General features: G+C 38.7%; 1 protein-coding gene across 1 annotated transcript; it reads right to left on the bottom strand.

Moving 5' to 3' along the window:
* Positions 1,493–2,173, bottom strand: LOC109226170 (RNA-directed DNA polymerase homolog). The gene has a single exon (XM_019390965.1). It carries the CDS (start codon positions 2,171–2,173, stop codon positions 1,493–1,495), a length of 681 nt encoding a protein of 226 aa, XP_019246510.1.

The raw sequence follows: 25,611 nt of genomic DNA, 5'->3' as shown, positions 1-25,611 counted from the left end.
CGATTCACAGACTTGTTGAAAGCAAACTCAACATGTGGTAGCAAGGATTCCCATTCTCTTATATTCTTCTTGATCAAACTTCTTAGGAATGCACCTAAACTTCGATTGACTACCTCTGTTTGTCCATCTATTTGAGGGTGATAAGATGAGCTATAATTCAACTCCGTACCAAGCTTAGCCCATAAAGTATGCCAAAAATGACTGAGAAACTTAGTGTCGCAATTAAAAACAATGCTTCTTGGCATGACGTGTAACTTGACAATAGTGTTAAATAACAAAAGAGCCACATGAGTTGCATCACTTGTCTTGTTACATGGGATAAAGTGTGTCATCTTAGAGAATCCATCAACAACAACGAAGATAGCATCCTTACCTCCTTGAGTCCTTGGCAATCCAAGCACAGAGTCCATGCTAATATGTTCCCACGGTGTTATAGGAATTGGCAAAGGATCATATAACCCTTTATTGCTCCCATGCATTTTTGCTTTTCTACATGTTTCACAACGCTCAATCACTTTCAACATATCTTTGTTCAATTTAGGCCAGTAGAAGTTTTCTTGAATCATCTTCAATGTTACAGAATGGCCAAAATGACAAGCTAATCCACCCTCATGTGCTTCCCTCACAATGGACTCCCTTAAAGAGCTTTGTGGTATGCAAAGTTGCTTTCCATAGTAAATAAACCCATCTCGAATTACAAACATTCTTTGTGGAACTCCAAGCATCTCTTCCAAACATCTCCAAAGTCTGGATCAACTTCATAAAGCTCCTTGATATGGTCGAATCCAAATATTTTTTTGCATCATAGAAATTAAACATGGTCTTCTACTAAGAGCATCAACCACTTGATTGAGGTTTCCAGCTTTGTGCTTACTTACGAACTGAAAATTCTGAAGGAACTCTACCCATTTTGCATGCCTTGCGTTGAGCTTTTATTGGTGACTAAGATACTTTAGTGCCTCATGATTAGAATATAGCTCAAAATCTCTTGGTAATAAATAATGACTCTTTTTCATAGGTGGAGTACTTCAATTTAGATCCACTTAGCTTCTCACAAAAATAAGCCAAAGGTTTACCTTCCCGGATAAGAAATCCTCCAACACCAACACCTAAAGCATCACATTATACTTCAAATAAAAAATCAAAGTTAGGAAACTGAAGGATAGGAGCTTGTATCATCTTCTTCTTTATAAATTCAAAACTCTTTTGAGCTTCTTCATTCCACTTGAACATGCCTCCTTTCAAACACTCAGTTATAGGGGCAACTAAAGTGCTGAAATTTCTGATAAATCGGTGATAGAAGGACACCATTCCATGAAAGCTCCTTATATCCGAAATTGACCTAGGAATTGGCCAACTTATGATTGCCTCAATCTTGCTTGGGTTAACTTGAATACCAGCACTAGTTAATATGTAACCAAGAAACCAAACATTGTTAGTAGAAAAGATGCACTTCTTGAGTTGTCCATATAGCTTCTCTCTCCTTAAGGTTTCAAAAAACCTTCTCCAAATGTTTTCCATGTTCAGCTTCCTCTTTGCTATAAATTAGGATATCGTCAAAGTAGACAATAACAAACTTCCCAATGAATGGTCTAAACACATGAGTCATAAGCCTCATGAATGTGCTAGGACCATTCGACAAACCAAAAGGCATTATCAACCATTCATACAAGCCTTGGCTAGTCTTGAAGGCAGTATTCCATTCATCACCTTCTCTCGTACGAATCTGGTGGTACCCACTCTTCAAATCAATCTTTGAAAAGATCTTAGAACCATGTAATTGGTCAAATAGATCATCTAACATTGGGATTGGGGAGCGATATTTGATATTGATCTTGTTGATTGCTCGACTGTCAACACACATCCTCCAAGTGCCATTTTTCTTAGGAACAAGCAAAGTAGGTACGACACAGGGACTAAGGCTATCCCTTATTAAACCCCTCTCCAAATGCTCTTCGACTTGCCTTTGGAGTTCAACTTGTTGTGTAGTATTCAATCTATAAGCTTTTTTGTTTGGCAACGATGCTCCGGGTATAAGGTCAATTTGATGTTGAATATCGCGCATGGGTAGAAGTTCTAACGGAACATCTTCAGAGATCACATAATCAAACTTAGCAAGTAACTTCTTGGCTCGTGTATCTAACTCATGCTCCTCATCTTGTGAGTCTTCCATGGCTACTGCTATGTACAATGGCTCTCCTTTATTTATGTGGCCAATAATCTATGATCTGGTCATTAGCGTATCAGACATGATCTTTGCCCTCTTTGAAAGTTCTTTTGGGTGCAATGGCGTCAAAACGATCTTACATCTATCAATTATGAGTGAATAGGTGTTACGGTATCCATCATGAAAAGCACGCTTCTCATATTGCCATTGCCTTCCAAATAATAAATGGCAAGCTCCATATTTACCACATCACACCAAATTTTGTCTTTATAGATCTGACCAATAGAAAAAGAGACCAAGCATCTTTTAGTGACTTTCATACCTCCACCATATTGTATCCACCCAACTTTGTAAGGTTTGGGATGTATCTTAGTCTCCAAACTCAATTTAGTCGCCATCTCTTCCGAAAAAGCATTAGTGCAACTTCCAGCATCAACAATCACTGAACATACCTTGCCATGTGATGTACACCGCGTGTGCAACAGGGCCTCTCATTGCTATGATTCTTCATCTTCATGTTCAGCATGTAAGATCCTCTGAATAACAAGCATATCACCTTCATCAGGTTCTACATAGGCATCCTCATCTTCCTCATTAACTTCCTCTATTGGCTGGTTGTCTTCATGATTGGAATCATTATCTTCACCAACCAACATAACAACCTCTTAGTTGGGACAATCAGCTTGCACATGCCTAAAATCTTGGCACTTAAAACATCTTATCCTAATCATATCCCCCCCTGAGGTTTCTTTTCATCACCCTTTGAAGATGAATTAGAAGAATTACCTCTATAAATTGCCTTGGAATTTCCACCACTACCACTAATACTCCTCTAGTTAGAGTAATTCTTCTTTGAGTATAATTTCTTTGGCTCCTTTTATTGTTGTTCGATGTTGATGGCAAGCTTTAGTATATCATTTAATGTCTAATAAGGTTGTAGGCGAATAACATCGGAGATGGCACGCCTTAAAGCACCAATATATCTTGCTATAGTCTGTTCCTTAGGTTCTCGGGTATCACACTTAATCATGAGGTATTCAAACTCTCGAGTATAGTCTTCACGGTCTGGTCTCCTTGCTGAAAGTTATAAAATTTAAGATAATTCTCTTGTTTATACGTATTAGGAAGAAAACATCTTTGAAGTTCTCTCTTCATCTTCTCCCAAGTTCAAATCTTACCACGACCTTCTTTTTCTCTTTCTCGCTTCAAATTGTCCCACCAAAGTGAAGCATATCCATTAAACTTGATGGCAGTGATCTTAACCTTTTTCTCCTCAAATCAATCCTTGAACTCAAATATTCGTTCTACGATCAATAACCACTTCATAAACGCATCCCCTTGTGCTTTTCCATCAAAATCAGGAACATCAAACTTCACATCATCCCTTTTCTCCCAAGTATGGTTCCTCCTTCTCCTTGGGCGATCAGAGTCATCATCTTGTTGTCTTCTAGGAGGATTCGAATTTTCACTTGAGTCATCTCCATCAGCCATATGAAAGGGGTAAATATCAGAGTCCCCTTCATCATCTTCCTTGGGCCTTCTACGTTGTTCTTTCCTTTCGTAGTGTTGGAGTTGCCTCTGTGGTTGTTCTATTGTTCTACTCATCTCTTCCATCTCCATGTCACGATTGGTTGTTCTTCCTTCACCTTCTTGAACCCAATGACCCTTTCTTGCTTGTATATTAGGTTCACCACCTGCTGCTCTGATACCAAATTGATGTGATTCTTTGAGTTTACAAAGAACCAACCGACCAGGATCAAGATCTTGGAATGAAAACGTGGTTTATGGGCTGATTTCAAGAAACAATGTATCTCAAGTTTTAGGACTCGCAATCTGATAATTCAAAAACGAGGTGAAAGATGACGGTTTGAACTATAAGAAAGACCTTTTACTCATTCAAAACAAATTAATATTGATGTTGCACCAGTTCAATGAAAGATATCATTCTATAATATCAAAAGAACGAATTAAGATTACGAAACGTGTTCTTGAAAGATCAAGAACTAAACAAGGTCCTAAAATCACCACCTGGAATCAATTAACGTGATAAAGAAACACCACACACAATTGCAAACAAGATAAAGACTATCACCACCTTGCTAAGAACCAAAAACAAGGATAAAGAAGACAAAATAGAGAAAAACACTCTATTGTAAAACTAGGCAAACCTCAAAAAAGTGAATTGCATTCTACAAGGTGAGAGAACCCTTTATATAGGCCTAGAATCTCTTCTTTGATGACTATAATTCCTATTCTAATAAGGAAATAAATTAACTAAAGACAATATTTCACTAGAAGATGTTAGTAATGCACTAAAATCTAAAGAGTTGAAAAAGAGCTTTTTAAAAAGTAGAATTGAGGGAGAGGGTCTTGTGAGTAGAGGAAGAACACAACAAAAGGACTTTAGCAGAAAAAAGTCAACCGCCAGACCAAATTCTAGAGCAAGGAAGCAAAACTGTTATGAGTGCGAGGAGCAAGGTCACTACAAGAGAGATTGTACTAAGTTGAAAGAGAAAAGAGGGAAGTAGAAAATAGATAATTCGGCAAATATTGTTGACATTGGCAACAATTTTAATGATAGTGACTTTGTAGGGGAAGTCTGTGTTGTGATTTCTATTCATGGGCAGAATTTTTGGGTTCTTGATTCTGGTGCTACTTTCCACATGTGTCCATATAAGAATTGGTTTTCAACTTAAATGCAAATGATTGGGACTGTCTACATGGGAGATGATAATCCATTACCAGTAGAGGGGTTGGTAACATCAAATTGAGAACATTCGGTAGAATTATCAGAAACATTGAGTGTTGGCATGTTCCTCGGATAAAGAGAAATTTGATCTCTCTTTCATCTTTGGATGATCAAGGGTATATATTTCACTCCGAGCATGGAATACTTAAAGTATGTAAAGGATCCATGGTACTCATGAAAGATAAATTACATTCTAAATTGTATCATCTTTAGGCCAGTGTAGTTGAATGGGAAGTTGTTGTAGCTTCTAGGAAAATTGATATGAATTAGTCTCAGTTGTGGCACTTGCGATTTGGTCATATGAATGATAAAGGGATTGTCTTTGTTGAGTAATCACAATTTGCTGATGGGTACAAAAATCAAGTTTTGAATTTTTGTGAGCATTGTGTGTTTGGTAAACAGACAAGGATAAAATTTAGCAAGAAGGCCGAGCACAAGACCAGAGACAAGTTAGAGTATATACATTCAGACTTGTTGGGTCCAAACAGAGTTCCTTCCAAGACTGGTGCCAGGTATTTTATGATTTTTATTGATGATTACTCAAGGGTGGTGTGGGTGTATTTTATGAAAACAAAAGATAAGGCATTTCCGACATTTGTTAAATGGAAGACGATGGCTGATAGGAAGATGGAAAGAAAAGTTAAGCATTTTCGAACTGACAATGGGTTGGAATTTTGCAATCCTGAGTTCGATAATTTCTGCAGTAGAGAGGGCATTGTGAGACATCGCACTTGTATCGGAACACCACAACAAAATGGTGTTGCAGAATGTATGAACAAAACTCTTTGTGATAGGGCACGAAGCATGCTTTCACACTCATGTGTTATCAAGGATTTTTGGGCTGAAGCAATCAATACAACGTGTTATTTAGTCAACAAATCTCCATCAACAACTATTGGTTCAAAACTCCTTTTGAGGCATGGTCTGGTTCGCCTGCTGACTATTCAAATTTAAGATATTTAGTTGTCCTACTTATGCTCATGTGAGGGATAAAAAGCTTGAGTCGAGGGGAAAGAATTGCAATTTCTAGGGTATGCAACTGGAGTGAAAGGTTATAAGTTGTTCTGCACAGATCAAAAGACTCCAGTGCTAATTATCAGTAGGGATGTAACATTTAATGAGTCTGCCTCACTGGACAGTCAGAGGGAGAAGGCAGTAGCAGAAATAGATCGTGGTGTTAGTAACCTCATAGAGCTAGAAATTGAATCTCCACTAGCTCAACCCAGTAGCTCTAAAGTAGAGGAAGTGGATGAGGTGCAAAATATTGATCAAGATGATAATGTTGATGCACCTGTACAAGAACAACAATATAGCATTGCAACAAGCAGAGAGAAGAGAGTGATCAATCCACCACAAAGGTTCACAAACATAGCTGATGGTAATTTTCCTGGATATGCAAATTTTATGGAGTTTGCTCTATCAGTTGCAGAAAACCATTGGTGTGCTTGAACCTAATAGCTATAAAGAAGCTATTTCTAGTCCAGAAGAAGATCAGTGGGTTGGTTCTATGGGTGAAGAGATTGAGTCTCTTCATAAGAATAATACATTAAAGCTTGTTCCATTGCCAAAGGGACAGAAGGTACTACGCTGCAAATGGATTTTCAAAAGAGAAGAGGGCAATCCAGGGGTTGAAGCATCAAGGTACAAGGCAAGATTAGTAGTTAAAGGTTTTACACAGAGGGAGTGGATATATTACAATGAAGTGTACTCTCTAGTGGTAAAGCATAGCTCTAATAGGGTCTTATTGGATTTGGTGGCTCTTCATGACTTACAGCTAGAGCAGTTAGATGTGAAAACTGCATTCTTGCATGTTGAGTTGGATGAGCAAATTAATATTAGTCAACCTGAGGGAAAAATCATATTTGCTTGCTTAAGAAATCTTTATATGGTCTGAAATAGTCGCCTAGGTAGTGGTATAAAAGATTTGATACATACATGATTTAAAATGCATTTTCTCGAAGTGCATATGATAGTTGTGTGTATTACAAAAAGCTTGACGATTTTTCTCATGTATATTTGTCGTTATATGTAGATGACATGCTTATTGTTGCTAAAAGCATGTCACATATTATCTGATTGAAGAAGCAACTAGGTGAGGAGTTTGAGATGAAGGATTTGGGTGTTGCAAAGAAGATATTGGGGATGGAGATTACTCAAGATAGAAGGGTTGGAAAGTTGATCCTATCTCAACGGTCCTATATTGAGAAGGTCCTCAAGAGATTCAATATGACATGTGCTAAATTTGTGTATGTTCTGTTTGCTTCCCATTTCAAGTTGTTTGCAGACATGTCACCAAAAATAGACGAGGAGATGGAGCAAATGTCTAGTATTCCATATTCGTGTTGTAGGTAGCATTATATATGCTATGGTTTGCACTCACCCTAACATTTCACATGTTTTTTAGTATTGTGAGTATATACATGGCGTGTCCTGGTAAAGAACATTGGGAAGCAATGAAGTGGATCTTGAGATACTTGAAGGGTACTGCACATGTAGGCTTGACTTTTTACAAAGACAAGTTGAGTGAGTCCTTAGTTAGATATGTCGGTTCAGATTATGCAGGGGACTTAGATAAAAGAAGATCTCTAACAGGTTATGTTTTTACTCTTTTTGGTAGTGTCATCAGTTGGAAGGCGACTTTGCAGTCTATTGTTGCTTTGTCTACCACAGAAGATAAGTATATGGCAATTACGGAAGCAGTGAAAGAGGCTATTTGGCTACAAGGCCTGGTAAGTGATCATGGACTAGCTCAGAAGAAGAAACCAGTGTTTTGTGATAGTCAGAGTGCCATTCATCTAACTAAGAATCAGATGTTTCATGAGCAGACAAAGCATATTGAAGTCAGACATCACTTTATTCGAGACAATATATCAAAGGGGTTGTTAATATGGAGAAAGTGTCTACGTATGATAATCCAACTAATATGATGACCAAGGCAGTCCCCACCAACAAGTTTAGGCATTGCCTAGACTTGACTAGAGTGTGCAATACTCAATAAAGCCCTCGAGAGGGCTGAGGGTAAGGTAGAGAGACGTTGTTCCTACTGATGAAGAGAAAACTTGTTGGTTCCCCAAGTACACACGCAAGTATACGTGGTCGTCAAGTAATAAAGTGACTCAAAAGTCGGATGTCGAACCCACAGAGACTTAGATTGATCGTTAACTAAGCAAACTAAAATCAATTAATTGTCCTAGATAATCAAGAGTGATGTTTTTCTATTAATCTACTATTGCGGAAATTAAACAAGTAACAACTAAATCAACGGGAATGCAAATGGGTATGATGAGATTTTAATCCAGAGGAGATGAAGATTCCAGGGTTGTAGTTGGTTTATCAATCCTATTAAGTTCAATAATCACACTCGTTAATCCAGATTATCTATGGTTGCTAGTGACCGGATCATTTATATAAATAGCATGATCCCACAATACTATCCGTCTATCCATGATATATCAACCATATATTCCTATGGTATTGAACCTATCATGAACGAATGTAATATGACATTCAACTAAGCAAGATTGTTAGGTATATTCCTATCCTAACCGCGAAATCGTTCCCCGAGCCATGGGTTCAGAAACAAGCTCTCTTTAATTCTACTCTAATATAAATATGGCTTTCCCAAGCATAGCATAGATAGTAGGGTGAATTGGTAGCTACAACAATTCACAAGTTAAAACTAGAATGAAAGAAACAACCACAAGATGATAATCCAAATTAACAAACATGTAATTAATAAACGTTAATAATCATGTCAACCATAACCCTAGAAACTAGAGTGCTTAGCCACTCATGTTCGTAGCAATAATTTTCCAAGTATTTTGCATAAACTAATTACAAAGAAAAGATGAAGGAGGGAAGAACTCGATGATTTTATCCTCCAAAGAATGCTCCAAACATCTTCTCCCTTCCAAAATAGTCTCTCTAGGTCTAAGATGTGTTAAAAGTCCTCAAAATAGCATTTTTACATGTACTTATACCAAGTAGGGTCGGGCCTAAACGAAATACCTTTTCCTGCGAGAAATAGGACTCTAGCTCTTTGAAATTTGCACTGGCACGCCGCATGGGGCGACGCGCCATGCAGTGTGCTTGTGGGGAACTTCAGAGGGCATGCAATTTGAGGGCAGCAACAATTTACACAGCTGCGGCGCGCTATGCGGCATCCTACGCGGTGCGGCTGTGGAAACTTAAAAACACATAAAACATGAAAGTTGTATTCCTTCTAAATAGCTTTCCAACAATATATTGTGGAACCCAAACGGATTTTTGAGCGAAAAGTTATGTGTATTTTACTAGACAATGCTCAGTATGACTGCTCGATTCTTCGTTTCATTCTTAAAATACACTATCATCTGTTGATCCCCGAACACGATCCCAACTTAATCCTTGGGATTTTACTCAGACTTCAAAGCTGCATAATAGCTTGAATTCATTCCATAACATCTACATAGATTACAATCACTCCTACAAGGCATAAAACACATATTTAGTGCAAAACGTTAGCGATTAAAACTCAAACCTAAAGTGCAGTAATTAGAGTGTAATAAGCGACTAAAATATGTAATTATAGCCTATCATCAACACCCCACACTTAAACCATTGCTCGTCCTCGAGCAATCAAACTACACTTTATATAGACACGACCTTTTTAAACAACTCTCCTAACTCATCACACCAAAAATATTTAAAATACACTAAGCACAAGAGTGTAACATTTTTATCTCAAGATTTTACTCACAAGTACCACTCATTATTCACAACTCACTCACTTACTATAACATAGAGGTCAATGAGATTACCTTTCCTTCATGAATCAAGTGCCCTCACACAACAACAGAGTGTAGTTCCACACATAATAGAAATTAATACAATTAGGAACGCAAGATAGAAGAATTCACTCTCTCCGAAACAATTGATATGCCACAAAGATGAACCATAGGCTTGCCCGTAGTATACTACTCTACTAATTGAGCTCATTTAGTCTAGGATCAAGTAGACTTTAATTGGTTGTAATGTAGGCTGCGGGACGGGTAGGATACATTTGGATATAAGAGTGACTACACCTCCCTAAGCACTTTAATAGATACACTTTACCTTCTAAAACCCACACTTATGTCAAACAATAACTCCACCTTCACATCAATGTGTATTAAATCCATATTTCTTTAAGCACAATTACATCAAGATTTACCACTATCAAGGAATACTTTTCACAACAATACAACTATTTTTTCTTTCTTTTTCAATTCAAGTGGCTCTTACTTTTTCAAAACAGTGCACCTTTTTCCTTATTTCATTAGTTCCACTCAAAAGCCAAACCAACCACCCCACACTTTAACTTTTACAAAGTTCATAACAATTCAAGTGCTCATGAGAGGTGAAAAGGTTCAAATAGATGGTTAATTCAATCAAATGGGTAAGACTTGTAATGTGGTTGCAAAAGAAACAATATTACAGGCTCAAATGGTTAACTACGATACATAGCAATTAGTTGGGTAAACTATATATATCTGTCTCAACAAAGAAATGCCTACATCGCTTCCAAGACTGAACAAAACTACTACTTCGCTTTGCAAACACATGGGGCAAGTTCTAGACATCAAATACAATGCATAGAATAACACACAAACCTCACACACACATGACACATAACTCACTCAGGATTGGACTCATCAAGACACTCCAGTCAAAGCAGTTAAGCAAAGTTAAGATCATACAACTTAAGGTTCTTATACAAGAGTCAAAAACTGAGCCCAAGCGTCACAACTAAAGTACTCACTATTCTCAAGGCATAACAAAGTCAAGAGATATTGCATCAATTCAAAACATAACACAAGGTTTCCTACTTCTAACAAAATAAAAACTAACTACGCCCGGTTCAAACAAAACCATTGGAAAAGAACCGCGGCACAAAGAAAAACCAAGGGGGAATGACTACACTACCTACAAAGAAAATCTTTTTGTCCTTTTTCTTTGGACTTAAATTACTCAAGACATAACACAAGGTCTCTTGACATAACAAAGTCAAGAGATATTGCTTCAATTCAAAACATAACACAAGGTTTCCTACTTCTAACAAAATAAAAACTAACTACACCCGGTTCAAACAAAACCCTTGGAAAAGAACCGCGGCACAAAGAAAAACGAAGGGGGAATGACTACACTACCTACAAAGAAAATCTTTTTGTCCTTTTTCTTTGGACTTAAATTCCTCAAGAAAATTGTCTAGGAAATCCATCGTCGAGAAAAGTCCGATCTTTCTACTTTTTTTTCGATTTTTTAAGCTACTAAAACTACTACTACTATACTACACCATTAATTCTACTAACTCTGTAAATAAAAATAAGAAGCTAGATAACAATAAAAAGATAAGAAACTAATAATATACTAATACAATACTATACAAAGCACATAGAATCTTCCACCCCACACTTAAAAGAGTGCAATGTCCCCAATGCACAAATATCGCAAAAATAACAAGGGTGAACAAGAAACTCCCTGAAAGACCAAAGGCTAAAGCAATCACGGCTCACGAGGTACTCAGACTTTCTCCAGGTATGGTCCTTTGTGTGGGCACCCCACACTTAGTTCTCGCCATTTGGCTCGCTTTTGCGAATCTTATGTCCTTTCTTCCTATACTCATAATCCTACAACATAAAACAACACTACAAATATAATAGAAAAATAAAAATAAACAAAAATAAAAGAAAGCAATAAAGCTGGGTTGCCTCCCAACAAGCGCCTAATTTAACGTCGGGGCACGACGTGAACCACTTTTTGCCTCCACCTCAAACTTATGAATTGCACCCCTAATTTGGCTTCAAGCTTTCTGTTATGCTCCCGGGGCGGTAGGACAAATTTAATTGGGCCAAGCAACCAATATCACGTTTTACACTTCTTGGCCTTCGGATGAGGTATGTACTGTCTCTCTGGCACGACGAATTCAAGAATGTAAGCACCCCATTCCTCATCTATTGGCTCCTCCAAAGGCTCAGATGACTCGATTTTCATGTCATCATCCAAACACAATGTTGAAAAATGTATGGAATGAGGACCAATTCGCCCTAACTCTAGAATTGTATTACTCTTTACATCCTCATATGTACACACACTAGAGTCTTCACATATAATATTATCTACTTCCTCACATAACTCTAGAGTGCTTTCCTCAACATGGACATCATCAATACAAGTATGGCCGAATGATTTACTCTCCACTTTTAGCTACTCAATTTGGCGTATAAGCTCCTTTTCAGCTTCACACTACTCATTACTATTTTGTTGGGCGTTAGACGCATCAACCTTTGCATTCAATTGAGCCTCTAAGTCGTGAATAGCAGCGCCAAATTTATCGATCTCTTGTCCCAGTTCAGCTCTTCCTTCTATAAAGTGTCTCATCCCATCAGTAATTTCCTCATGTTGAGCCTCATATATTTCTAACTTTTCAGCTTGTTCCACTGCCATGTTTGGCTCAAAATCTCCACTTTTTTAAAATTTTACTTTTGTTAGAACTCTCTCTCTTCATTCAATTCTTCCATATTGGCCTTTATTCTTGTGATTGCTGCCCTCATTCTTTTCAATCTTTTTTGAGTGCATCATGTTGCTCTGTTACTTGCCTCAAAATATCCCTAATATATGCATCACGTTCCATATCCTGCACTTCATTGCCCTTATCAAACTGACAAACACTGTAAGAAAAATCATAATAAGGGCTGAGAGAAGGATGAAAAGAATTAGAACAATCATTCCAATGGCCATCTTGACCAACACACATATTACAAATATTTCACTCAAAGGATTGAGATGTGCACACAACTCGCTCTCGGGAACATTCTGACAATTTTTCCACCAGTGGGGTCCTCCACAATATGGACAAGGATCATCAAAATAAGAATAACCATCACTCAAACAGTTTTTATTCCAAGATGCCATGCTAAAATAAATAAAATAATAATAACTAAACTAAAAAATGAATAAATTGAATAGATAAAAAAATATCTAATCTAGAAAAATAGCTAATTCTAAGTCCCCGACAACGGAACAAAAACTTGTTGATTCCCCAAGTACACACGCAAGTATACGTGGTCGTCAAGTAATAAAGTGACTCGAAAGTTGGATGTCGATCCCACAAAGACTTAGATTGATCGTTAACTAAGCAAACTAAAATCAATAATTGTTCAAGATAATGAAGAGTGATGTTTTTCAATTAATCTACTATTGCAGAAATTAAACAAGTAACAACAAAATCAATAGGAATGCAAATGGGTACGATGAGATTTTAATCCAGAGGAGATGAATATTCCAGGGTTGTAGTTGGTTTATCAATCCTATTAAGTTCAATAATCACACTCGTTAATCTAGATTATTTGTGGTTGCTAGTGACCGGATCGTTTATATAAATAGAATATTCCCACAATACTATCCATCTATCCATAATATATCAAACCTATATTCCTATGGTATTGAACCTATCATGAACAAATGTAATATGACATTCAACTAAGCAAGACTGTTAGGCATATTCCTATCCTAACCGCGAAATCTTTCCCCGAGCCACGGGTGCAGAAACAAACTCTCTTTAATTCTACTCTAATCTAAACATGCCTTTCCCAAGCATAGCATAGATAATAGGGTGAATTGGTAGCTAAAATAATTCACAAGTTTAACTAGAATTAAAGAAACAACCACAAGATGATAATTCGAATCAGCGAAGATGTAATTAATAAATGTTAATAATCATGTTAATAATCATGTCAACCACCACCCTAGAAACTAGAGTACTTAGACACTCATATTCGTAGCAACAATTTTCCAAGTATTTTGCATAAAAAATTACAAAGAAAAGATGAAGGAGTGAAGAACTCGATGATTTACTCTTCCAAAGAATGATCCAAACGTCTTCTCTCTTCCAAAATAGTCTCCCTAGGTCTAAGATGTGTCAAAAGTCCTCAAAATAGCATTTTTACATGTATTTATGCCAAGTAGGGTCAGGCCTAGACGAAATACCTTTTCCTGCATGAAATAGGACTCTGGCTCTGTAAAATTTGCACAGGCACGCTGCATGGGGCGACGCGCCACGCGATGTGCTTGTGGGGAACTTCAGAGAGCATGCAATTTGAGGGCAGCAGCAATTTACGCTGCCTTGGCGCGCTACGCGATGTGACTATTGAAATTTGAAAAAATGTAAATCATGAAAGTTGTATCTCTTTTAAATAGATTTCCAACAATATATTGTGGAGCCCAAACGGATTTCCGAACGAAAAGTTATGTGTATTTTACTAGACAATGCTCAGTATGCCTGCTCGATTCTGCGTTTCGTTCTTAAAATGCACTACCATCCGTTGATCCTCGAACACGATCCCAACTTAATCATTGGGCTTTTACTCAGACTTCAAAGCTCCAGAATAGCTTGAATTCATTCCATAATATCTACATAGCTCGGAATTACTCCTACAAGGTATAAAACACACATTTAGTGTTAAACACTAGCGATTAAAGCTCAAACTTAATTAAAGTGCAGTAAATTAGAGTGTAATAAGCGATTAAAATACGTAGTTATAGCCTATCGTCATGTGCAATACTCAATAAAGCCCTTGCGAGGGCTGAGGGCAAGGTAGAGAGACGTTGTTCCTATTGATGAAGAGAATTCAAGCCAAGGGAAAGATTTTTTATTTTATGGCTTGAATTATTTCTTGTATTTTTAGGAAACCCATAATCCGTATAGGTTTAGGAAAACCCATTGTCTTAGCAGTTTCTTCTATAAACCACGTATAAATTCAACTGTACCGTTTTCCGAGTAAATAGTTTGGCATCCACCGTGGGGCTTAGATAGTTGTGTAATTGAGTTGATCCTTTTATCTATTAATAAATCATTTGATTATTTGTTCTTAGCAAAAATAATAAAAAATGGCAGATGACGGTGTCAACTTCGCACATAACGTTGAGGCCCAAGAAAATCAGCCTCAGCACAAAGATTCAATCAGTGATACCCACAACGAGGGGAACGAGGCCACGCCTGTCCACGGCGGGCAATATCAACGACATGTTTGAGAGGCGACTCCTAATGATGCTGAAGACGAGCACATCATTGAAACATCAAGGATCTTGAGAAAGCAACAAAAGGCCATTGTAGGCCATCTCACACGACAGGACCAGGTCGTGATGGAGTTGAAGCAGGCACTGTCAATTTCCCATCTCACACGACAGGATCAGGTCATGATGGAGTTGAAGCAGGCACTGTCAAATTCTTCTAATAACGCGAATGGACGAGGTCCAGTTCCTCCCGGTGCTCCCGCAAATCAAACAACACAGAGGGTCGACAACAACACCCCGAGGGGCGAGGTCGGCTTTGATGGGGCTGGGGGGAACGGTAGCGGACTCGGTAAAAACAACAAGAGTGATCCCTTTAAAATTGAGCTCATGCGGTTTATAAGGTAAATAAACATCTGAATGGATCAAATTCCGGGCGCACCATCAGTGTCGAAAGGACTAGATCGAAGAAGTATACTCAGTTGCCGTTCAAGCCAAGCGCAACACCAGAGTTGATCCTGGAGCCGTTCAAAATGCCAAACATGCCGAAGTATGATGGGACTTCAGATCCTTAGGAGCACATCACCACCTATACAACAGCGGTGAAGGGGAACGATTTAGCTCCCCACAAGATTGAGTCGGTCTTACTCAAGAAATTCAGGGATACCCTTACGAATGGAGCCTTGACATGGTATTTGCTTTTCCCCGAGCACTCCATAGAATCCTTTGAGATGCTACTATACTCTTTCATCAAGGCCCATACCGGGGCCAATTCAGGATTGCACAAGGAGAGTCCGAATTGTTGGGGGAGTGTGTGACCAAATTCCAGAAGGAAAGGATGCTGCTATCGGCCGTACCGAATGAATGGGCAGTTGAAGCATTCTCGGAGAGTCTAACCGAGCGAGGAGGCTTCTTGGGAGATCGAGTCTAATACGCGGAGCAGATACCCACACTTTTTGGCAGTTTAGGTACATTTCTAAACTCGTTCGAGGACGAATATTTACTTAAGAGGTGGAGAATGTAATGACACTCTCGGTCATTTTGCTTTTTAGAACCTCATTACCATATTTGATGTTTTCCTATGTTTGTTTGATATATTATTACTTGTGGGGACAAGTGGTTTGGTTCCCGAGAGGTTTAGGAGTGAGTTAGAACACTTGGTCTATCTTGGAAGCCTTGAGTTGTAAGAGTTGACCAAGGTTTGACTTTTGGATAAATGACCCGGGATTTGTGATTTGAAGGTTCCAATTTGTTTGTATGATGATTTTGGACCTAGGCGTATGCCTCAGATTTGGTTTTGGAGGTTCCTAGGAAGATTTGACATCATTCGTCAAAAGTTGGCATTTTGAAGGATTTTGGAGTTTATAAGTTTGATCGATAGTTGACTTTGATGTTATCGAATTCCAAATGGTGTTCCGGGCTCGTGGACAGGTTCTTGTAGTTTAATGGAACTTGTGTACAAAGTTTGGTTGAGATCCGATGTGTCTAGGCATGAATAAGATGCTTGGTGAGAAATATAGAAACTTATGAACTTAAGAGAGTTCAACATGTGGTTTGGCCTTTGATTCTTAGATGTAATGACTCCTTAATTGTTTTGAGACCTTGGGTAGATTCGGATAGTGTTGATAGACTTATTAGAATGCTTGGATAGGGTCCTAGGGGCTCGGGTGGGTTTCGAACTACCCGGAACATATTTTGAAATTATTGATTTCTGGTGCAGATGTAGTGCTTTGCGATTGCAGAGTTGGAGGCGCACGATCGCGTAGTGTAGTAGGATTGGGGGGGTCTTGTAACGACCCGGCCGGTCATTTCGAGAGTTACAGCCCCGTTTCCCCATTTTCCTACTTCTTTTGTATTCTCCAACTGCATTATCATCTACCGGGTTAGTTGGTTCGGTTCGGAATGGTTTCGGAGTGAATTGAGACACATAGTCTCTTAATTGGAAGATTAAGTTGGAAAAGTTGGCCGGAAGTTGACTTATGTGTAAATGACCTCGTATTTGAATTTTGATGGCCCCCTTAGCTCCGTTAGGTGATTTTGGACTTAGGAGCGTGTTCGAAATGTAATTTGGAGGTCTGTGATAGCATTAGGCTTGAATTGGCGAAAGCTAGAATTTTGGCAATTTTGGCCGGAAGTAGAAATTTTGATATCGGGGTCGGATTGGATTTTTGGAAGTTGGAGTAGGTTAGTGGTGTCATTTCTGACTTGTGTGTAAAATTTGAGGCCATTCGGACATGGTTTGATAGGTTTCAGCATCGTTTTTGGAATTCGAAAGTTTAGAAGTTCTTAGGCTTGAATCTGGGGGTAATTTAATGTTTTGATGTTGTTTTGAGTGATTCAAAGGTTTGACTAAGTTCGTATGATGTTATGGGATGTGTTGATATGTTTAGTTGAGGTTCTGAGGGCCTCGGGTGAGTTTCGAGTGGTTAACGGATCATTTTTGGCCTTAGAGTGTTAACTGATGTCTGTTGTTGTATTTCTTCTAGTTTCCTTATACGCGATGGCATGAGTTCATCCGCGATCGTGTAAGCTTATCTGGAGCAGAGGTGAGTTTGTTCTATGCGATCGTAGAGTTCGGAACGCGATCGCGTACGTGTGTGAAGATGTGCTTCGTGAACGCTTGGCCAATGTCGTGTTCGCGTAGAAGTAATCGAGCTGATGAGGAGGTGAGGTAATTGCTCTACGCGATCGCGTGAGGTAGGATGCGATCACATAGGTTTGAGAGGCAGTGATCCGCGATCGCATGGATTTGGACGCGTTCGCGTAGGGTTAAAATGTAGGGCAGTCTGTTTGTACTTCGCGATAGCGAGGCTATTTCCGCGATCGCGATAAAGGATATCTGGGTAGTAGTGTTAAGTTTCAAAACCGAGGGTTTGGACCCATTTTTCATATTTTGAGCTAGAGACCACGGATTTGGGTGATTATTGAAGGCATTTTTAGGGAGTTGATTGGGGTAAGTGTTCTTCACTTGGTTCTGATTAAATCCCATGATTCTACTTTAATTTTGTCATCTAATTTATGATTTGGGGTGGAAAATTGGGGAAAAGTGGAAGAGCTCTTGAGACGGAATTTTGAGGTTTTGAAGGGGATTATTTTGTCGGATATGAGTAAATTTGGTATGGTTAGACTCGTGAATGAATGGGCTTTCGGATTTTGTGACTTTTGTCGGATTTCGAGAAGTGGGCCTGGGGGGCGGGTTTGAGCCGATTTTGGATTTTGGTTATAATCTGGTATTTTTCTTGTAAAATTGGTTGCTTTAGCCTATATTGATCGTATTGTATTGCTTGTGGCTAGATTCGGGGCATTAGGAGGCCGATTTGAGGGGCAAAGGCATCGCAGAGTAGGATTTTGCTTGGTTTGAAGTAAGTAACGCTTCCAAACTTGGTTCTGAGGGTTGGAAACCCCGAACGTGTTATGTGATTAGTATTGAGGTGACGCACATGCCATGTGACGGGCGTGAGAGCGTGCACCGTGAGAATTGTGAACTGGGTGATTCCATGGCACTGATCAGTGACTCTATCCTATTGATATCCATGTTTTCTTCATGTGATAAAGTAGTTGAGCTGTAAACTATGCTAGATATCATGTTTAGGCTTTATGCCGGTATTGTTTGGACCCTTAGCGGTCTTTTCTTGCTGTCATCTCATTAATTTCATTTAATATTCCATACTCAATCATGATCATGTATTTTTATATCATATCTCAGTCTCAGTTATTTATTGATTCATCACATCATTGTTCTGGGTTGTTTTCATGACATTGTGAGCTCGTGGTGAGACTGGAGAGGTTGATGACTGAGTGAGGCCGAGAGCCTGTTTATGAGTGACAGTTATGGGATCGGGTTGCACACCGCAACGGTTATATTGATGATTATGATAGCGCTTGGGCTGCAGGAGCCCCTTGGAGTCTGTAACACACCCCTAGTGAGCGCGGATGATATTATTGAGGGATGGATTTCCCTAGACATGGATTTTTCCGAAGTACTTGATACGTGGAGATGGATTTCTCCACAGGGTTGGATTGCCCTTTTGTCCTCGGTACTGGGTGACTTACAGTCAGTGTTGTATATGTTCTGGGATGGATTTCCCTGGGCCGGATGGCCATATACAGTACCAAGTGGTAGAGCACTTGAAGAGTGGGAGTACATGGTGCATACATACAGTCTGTGCATCGCATGTAGAGATAGCGGAGCTGTATACTTTACACTGTTCAGATCTGTATTTACCTTATTGCTTTGAGCTGTCTATTTTAATTGAAAACATGCCTACGTATCTGCACATTAATCTGTTATATCTGTTGAGGTTGAGTTCGTCACTACCTTTCAGTCCAAAGTTTGGACTTGTTACTTACTGAGTTGGTGTACTCACGTTGCTCCCTGCACCTCGTGTACAGATCAGGGGACTCTGTTCACAGCGGCGGTTGTTGATCGAGCATTTCCAGAGTTTGGAGACTTTCGAGGTAGCTGCACTGCGTTCGCGAGCCTTGACTCTCCTCTTTTCGCATTTGATGTACTTTTAGTTGTTTTCCTTTAGACCTTGTAGTGGTTTGTATTTGGAGTAGACGCTCATGTACTCAGTGACACCCTGATTTTGGGCTGGATTGTATCACTTTGGGATTTTCTTATGTTTCAAACAGTTTTCTTGATGTTAAATGCTTCCGTCACTATTTTCAAACTTATTGTTGTTGTGTTGAATTTTGTTGAATGAGGCTGGCCTAGTTCCACGATAGGTGCCATCACGACGGTTGAGTTTGGGTTGTGACAAATCTAAATCACGAACGCGTAAGAGAGTTTGGCAGAGGATCGCATTCGCATAGGCAAGTGTGAGATCACATAGAGAAGTTTGAGGGGCCAGAAGCTTGTGCTTTGCGATCACGTAGGATAGTTCGCGATCGTGTAGGTTGGGCTGTCAAAGCTTCGGCAATCACATGGGTTTGAGGTGAAGGATTTTCAAGCGGTGTTGGCCAGTGCTTCGTGATCGCGTGGGCTAAAGCCGCAATTGTGATGGGTAAAGCTGCTAGGGGTATTTTAAGTTCAAATTTCGGGACTTGGCTTATTTTTTACCATTTTTGAGTTTTGGAGAACGTGAAGAGGAGATTTTGAAGAGGAATTTTACTATAATCTTGGAGGTAAGTAATTTCCATTTGAATTTGATTATATATCTTGATTTCCCATTGATTTTTACTCCTGACATGAAATTTGAAAGTGAAATTTGAGGTTTTGTCTACAACTTAAGAGAGTGTAAATTGAGGTTTTGAGCATCGATTTGGACATGGATTTAAAAACTAAATATATATTTGGACTAATAGAATTATGGGTTGTCACGACCTAAACCGATGGGCCGCGACGGGTACCCGGTACCTTACTAAACCGAGTACCAACGTAACGTATCTTTCGTATCATACTATCATAGGTAAATGAAACGGAAACGCTGCTGTGAGATCTAGAATGAAACATGAGGGAACACTCGACATAGGACGACCTAACATGTAATACAAACTTATACATATGACATACGGGCCTATAAGGCCAAAATGATCACTCGTACACTGAACATAGGCTGACAAGGCCATACAATATTTCATATACATGACATATGTCTACATGCCTCTAAGAGTATATCAATACCATAAAGGGTCGGGACAGGGCCCGCCATATTAATCAATACACGTCCAAATCATACTGACCAAATAAGCAACTCCGGAGCAAATGGAACGCACCAACACATTCCACTGAGCTGATAGCCTAATTGGAGGACTCTCAACCTGTCTATCGGGACTTGCGGGCATGAAACGCAGCATCCCCAGGCAAAAGGGACGTCAGTATAAGTAATGTACCGAATATGTAAGGAATGAAAATCAGTAAATAATAGACATGAGAGAAATATGGAGTAAAAGACTCGACATGTAAGTCTGAATAGCTATGTGAATCATTTAATGTTTAAATGTCATGCATATGCGTATAAATGTCATACCATGCATAGGTATATGTGTACATAACATCATCAAGCCTATGAGGGCATCCCATCATATCATCTCGGCCACTGTGGGCAAAATCATCAACGTATACCAACTGATCAGGTGGTGGTGCATATACAACGCCGTAACCTTTCTCATATCCCATATACATATATATACATATATACGGGAAAATATAACGCAATCTGGTCATGGGTCAATGTACATGTATAAATGAATATAATGCATGAGAAGTACGTTAATAAATTCTCTTGGAACGTCATAAGACCATTATGCCTTTGATTAATGTCATGAAATAAACTTTATTAACTTACGTATTTTCTGAGACCCATGAACAGATGATAAAACAATATGACACATGTGGAAAAGAACATGGGCATCTCTAATATTTTTATGAATAGAGTCATTTGTGCAAGTTGTGCATTTGCTCGTTTTGTTTGTATCGTATGGATCATGCCAAAAGGAAAGAAGGGATAGCCTTAACATACCCGAGCCGATTCTCTTGACAATCCCTCTAACACACGTTAATTGCGACAAAACATGTAACGGCAGATCGAAGTAGGGGAAAATCCGTATGATATTCTTGAGAAAGATTGCACCGTACTTCCTTAGAATCGCAAAATCTCATGTTGCTAAGTTTTAATTAGTCTTGTATGAGATATGATTGTAGAAAATCACGTATCTAATTTGATTGAAATTGGCTGAAACTCCTCTTCACTTCATTGTAGAGATGTAAGCGCCTTTCTTAAGTGATTTAGAGGGTTTTTTATTCTTAGTTCGTGTGGGCCCCACTATGTGATGACTTGGCCAAAAATTTCTTTAAATGTGACACCTTGATACATGGAGTAAGAGACAGTTATTTGGGCTAGTGCGCTTCCACGTGGGGGGGGGGGAGGTTTGGCTTATCCAAAATTATCCACTCATTTCCTTAATTAGCTTGTTAATCCCCCACTAATCCAATAATTAATGAATTACCCACATAATTAAGAATTATCCCAAATTAATTAAAACACTACTCACTTTTAATACACTTTATACATCTTGATAACATGGTCATGTGGTACCTTGTATGGCACTAGCCAATAAATACGGGGTATTGTAGCTTGGACCATATTTTATCTCAAAATATCAAACTTTGACGAAATTCATTTTCTTCGATTTGCTTAACCTCTCACCTTCAAGAATTTACTCATCACTGTTAGAAATAACATAATTCTTATAATCTCAAAATAATCTCATTCCCGAACTTACGTCGATTAACTTACAATGAAACTTTCACATACGAAAATGCGGGATGTAACATCTCATTTCTGAGCTTCCATCAATTTACTTATGGCGTCACGTACAAAAACATGGGGTGTAACATTATTCCCCCCTTTGGAACATTCGTCCTCGAATGTTGACTGATGCACTTATCATTTTCATAACTTATGTCTTTCGAATACTTTAGTACCCTCCTTGCCACCTAGGCAACTGTTCTATGAATAATTCCAAAGGCAGGGCATTCCCCCCCTTTAGGCCTCTTTCTCACACCACGACTTGTGGTCGGAATCATTCCAATCTTGTAATTATTGCTACCTTCTATCATGCAACCTGTACGACTTTGACCTTGTAAGTGCGCCTATGTGATTCTTCTCTTCATTTTCTTCCAGTTTTTAGCCAATCTTTAGGCCTCACTTTGTAAACATATACAGAGCTTGACAAGATGTCCTTTTGGTCATCTATAGGTATACTGAAGTTTTTCGCTCTGTACTTTTTCGAACTTACGAATATTTCTATATCTTATTTCATAGACCCGGTTATCTATCCGCATGACTTTACTGCATCTACGTAGGTCATACTATACCATAACTTTTACTTCAATTTATCATTACTGAGGTCTGCTACCAAACTCCAAGTTATTCTTGTTGCTTATCCTATATGCATAAATCTAAGTCTTTTAACGCTTCTTCATTATTGTTCATCTCAAGGATGACGGCCTAATCTCATGTCATACTTTGTCACTTTCTATTCATCCATTGTAGATTCACCTCAATGTTGATCAATAATCTAACACTGATAACTTGACCTCTTATGTAACACTGCCGCTAGGGCTCACTTCTCATCGTATTTCATAGCATCCCAATGTGATTCACTTACGTGGGTATTATAATCCTGTACAATTTTTAAAATCCCCTTCTTCTTTTTTTCCAAATCATTACTCAATCGAAGGCCCAAACGCCATCCTTTATTTATCACAATTACACCCTTACTCTACTACAAGGTCATCATTCCATCTCTTTTAAACGCTATTAGTCTTAGACTCTTTTGAGTTCATTCAGGCTATATTGAACTTTCTATAACTTAGAGAAAACATTAGCTCTCTTGTTTTCATGGGCTTAATCCCGAGGACTTATCCATTCTCATCACCTTGTCACTTGCCTTTCCTTGTCCTTACTCATGTCTTGCTAAAACCTTGTCGCTCTACCATACTTTAGTTTGCGATCTACACATATCCATTTATACTACCCGCAACCTTCCTTCAACTTGCTTGCACCATAGATTTCCTTATGTTATTTCTGGAACATCAAGTGAGACATCACATCGTCTCAAACTCTTCTTTACTCTTTTAACTAGACCTCTCGATACCTAGAAACCATAGGCTGGAAGATATCCCACTAACGATACCGCTATCATTCCTATATACTGAATTCCCGCGCTTCTAGCCCTCTATACGAAGTATGGATTATTCACAACCTTCTGCATTTGAGTATCTCGTACGTTGTTTACCTTTACCTTACTTACCTTAAAATCTCGTATCACATCTTCGATCTCTTTCATGACCTCCCTTCCACCTAGGTGTAATTCACATCCATGACTTGAAGCTCTATTATAATACTTGCACCTCTGGTGCATACACAATCCGGTGGAAGCTCCATACTAACTTCTTATGAGGCTGGTACTCTTCTAACTGGCTTTATCGTAGAGCCGTTATAGAATATGGCTACTGTACTATCTCTCTTGTACATTTGATATTAAGAGTGATTCTGCAATGTTCTCAATCACGATTTCTATAATTTTTCTGGGTCCAGTAATCAGACTCCTGATTCAATTAGTTGATGTAACTCTTTAGTTTTCTTTTCCCTCTGATCAGCCTTTATGTAGGCTTAAGCTATTTTCCGATCTGTGGCTCATGGTATTAGTTATCACTTTAGCCTTTCATGGACCCTATGGAATATCCATGATACAATCTTCTAACAATTCAATTCTTTGTCTATGACCTGGACTCAGTTCTTTCTTTTAACTTATACCGGAGTCTTCTACGGCTGTATGATTGTCAATATATATGTTGCATGGATAATACTCCGAAATCTTAGGTGCATTCCTAATGTAATTATCTCTGGATCATTGATCGATTAATTCCTTTCGTTCCTTCTTAAATTTCTTTAAATGCTAGCAATTGCTTTTCCCGGTCGTTCTACCACTTGTTACATGAATACTTGGCTTATCTTAGTGCCCACACATATTGAAATTCCATTTAACCCATATGATCTTGAATGTCCCCTTTTGATTTTTTTTCTTCTTCCCATTCATTAGCCACGATAGGTTCCACTTTTTTATGGAGTGCATACAATGTTGTTGTGAGAGTGTTGTTACAAGACCATTTCCTCTTTTGGTCACTATGCTTAGATTGAAGCTTTCTTCCTTATTTTCTCAGCAAGTCTTTTGTTGTAGTACTTAGGGAAGACCCTCTGAATCTTGTAAGGCTGCCAGCTTATTACATCGTATACTCGACAAAATTTTTGATTTCCTTCCTCACCTACAATTATCCGTAGTTACTTATCTCCACGCCCTTGTGCTTGTAGGGTTGCTTCTAAACTAATATTTTGACTCTCTTCTCGGTGCCACTCTCTATTATTTCCGTAACACTCACACGGTACCTTTAACTACCCAAACTCCTATCTGAATATTTCTCAAAGATCATGATGTCATAACTGCGAGGATGAATTCACTATGTTGGGTTTTACTAGGTTTTATCTTGCACGATCTGTTGATTTGTCTATAACCTCTTGTCTAGCCATAACTAGGTTCTTCCTGAATCAACTACTAATTACTCGTTTGCCCATTCTCATATCAATATTCCGTATAATCTTTCTTGGATTATTTCATTTGTCTTAACTTACCTCTCGTACTGGCTCCTTATTTATCAATACCATCCCGGGCAGGAACCCTTACTTCCTTTCCTTGACGTCGTGCTTGCATAATGTTCTGGAATCATAGCATATCGATAAGATTTGGATAAGTTCAATTTTATTCCTTTCTCATTTTTTATCGCATTCTTCCTTTACCATTTCATAGTTACTAGAACCACTTAATTCTGACTTAATGCCACATCACTCCATATTCCCCCTTTTAGGGGAGTACTAAGATTTAGAGCTATGACGATCTACCTATAGATGTTTTTACCTCTTCAACTTTGGCGTCTTTTCACATCATCGATGACCCTTACTCGCCTTGCGGTAATTCTTCTGTACCAAGGATAACAAATTTCCTTACTCACGAGGGTAACAATTAGTGTAACTGGCACATACAGTCCCTTAAGCTTAACTTTGCTCACATTGCTTGCTTTAGGGAAGTGTCTTCCTGAATGACCTTTAAAGGTTATTCTTCTGTCGTCCATTCTATTATTGCCGGAATGCAATATGAAATT

Source organism: Nicotiana attenuata, chromosome 5 (assembly GCF_001879085.1).
Source record: "Nicotiana attenuata strain UT chromosome 5, NIATTr2, whole genome shotgun sequence".
NCBI lineage: Eukaryota > Viridiplantae > Streptophyta > Magnoliopsida > Solanales > Solanaceae > Nicotiana > Nicotiana attenuata.
This window is presented reverse-complemented; position numbering and strand designations above follow the sequence as displayed.

Bases quoted from the DNA above. Each gene is read 5' to 3' on its own strand.
- LOC109226170 (XM_019390965.1), bottom strand. From the start codon at position 2,173: ATGGAAGACTCACAAGATGAGGAGCATGAGTTAGATACACGAGCCAAG.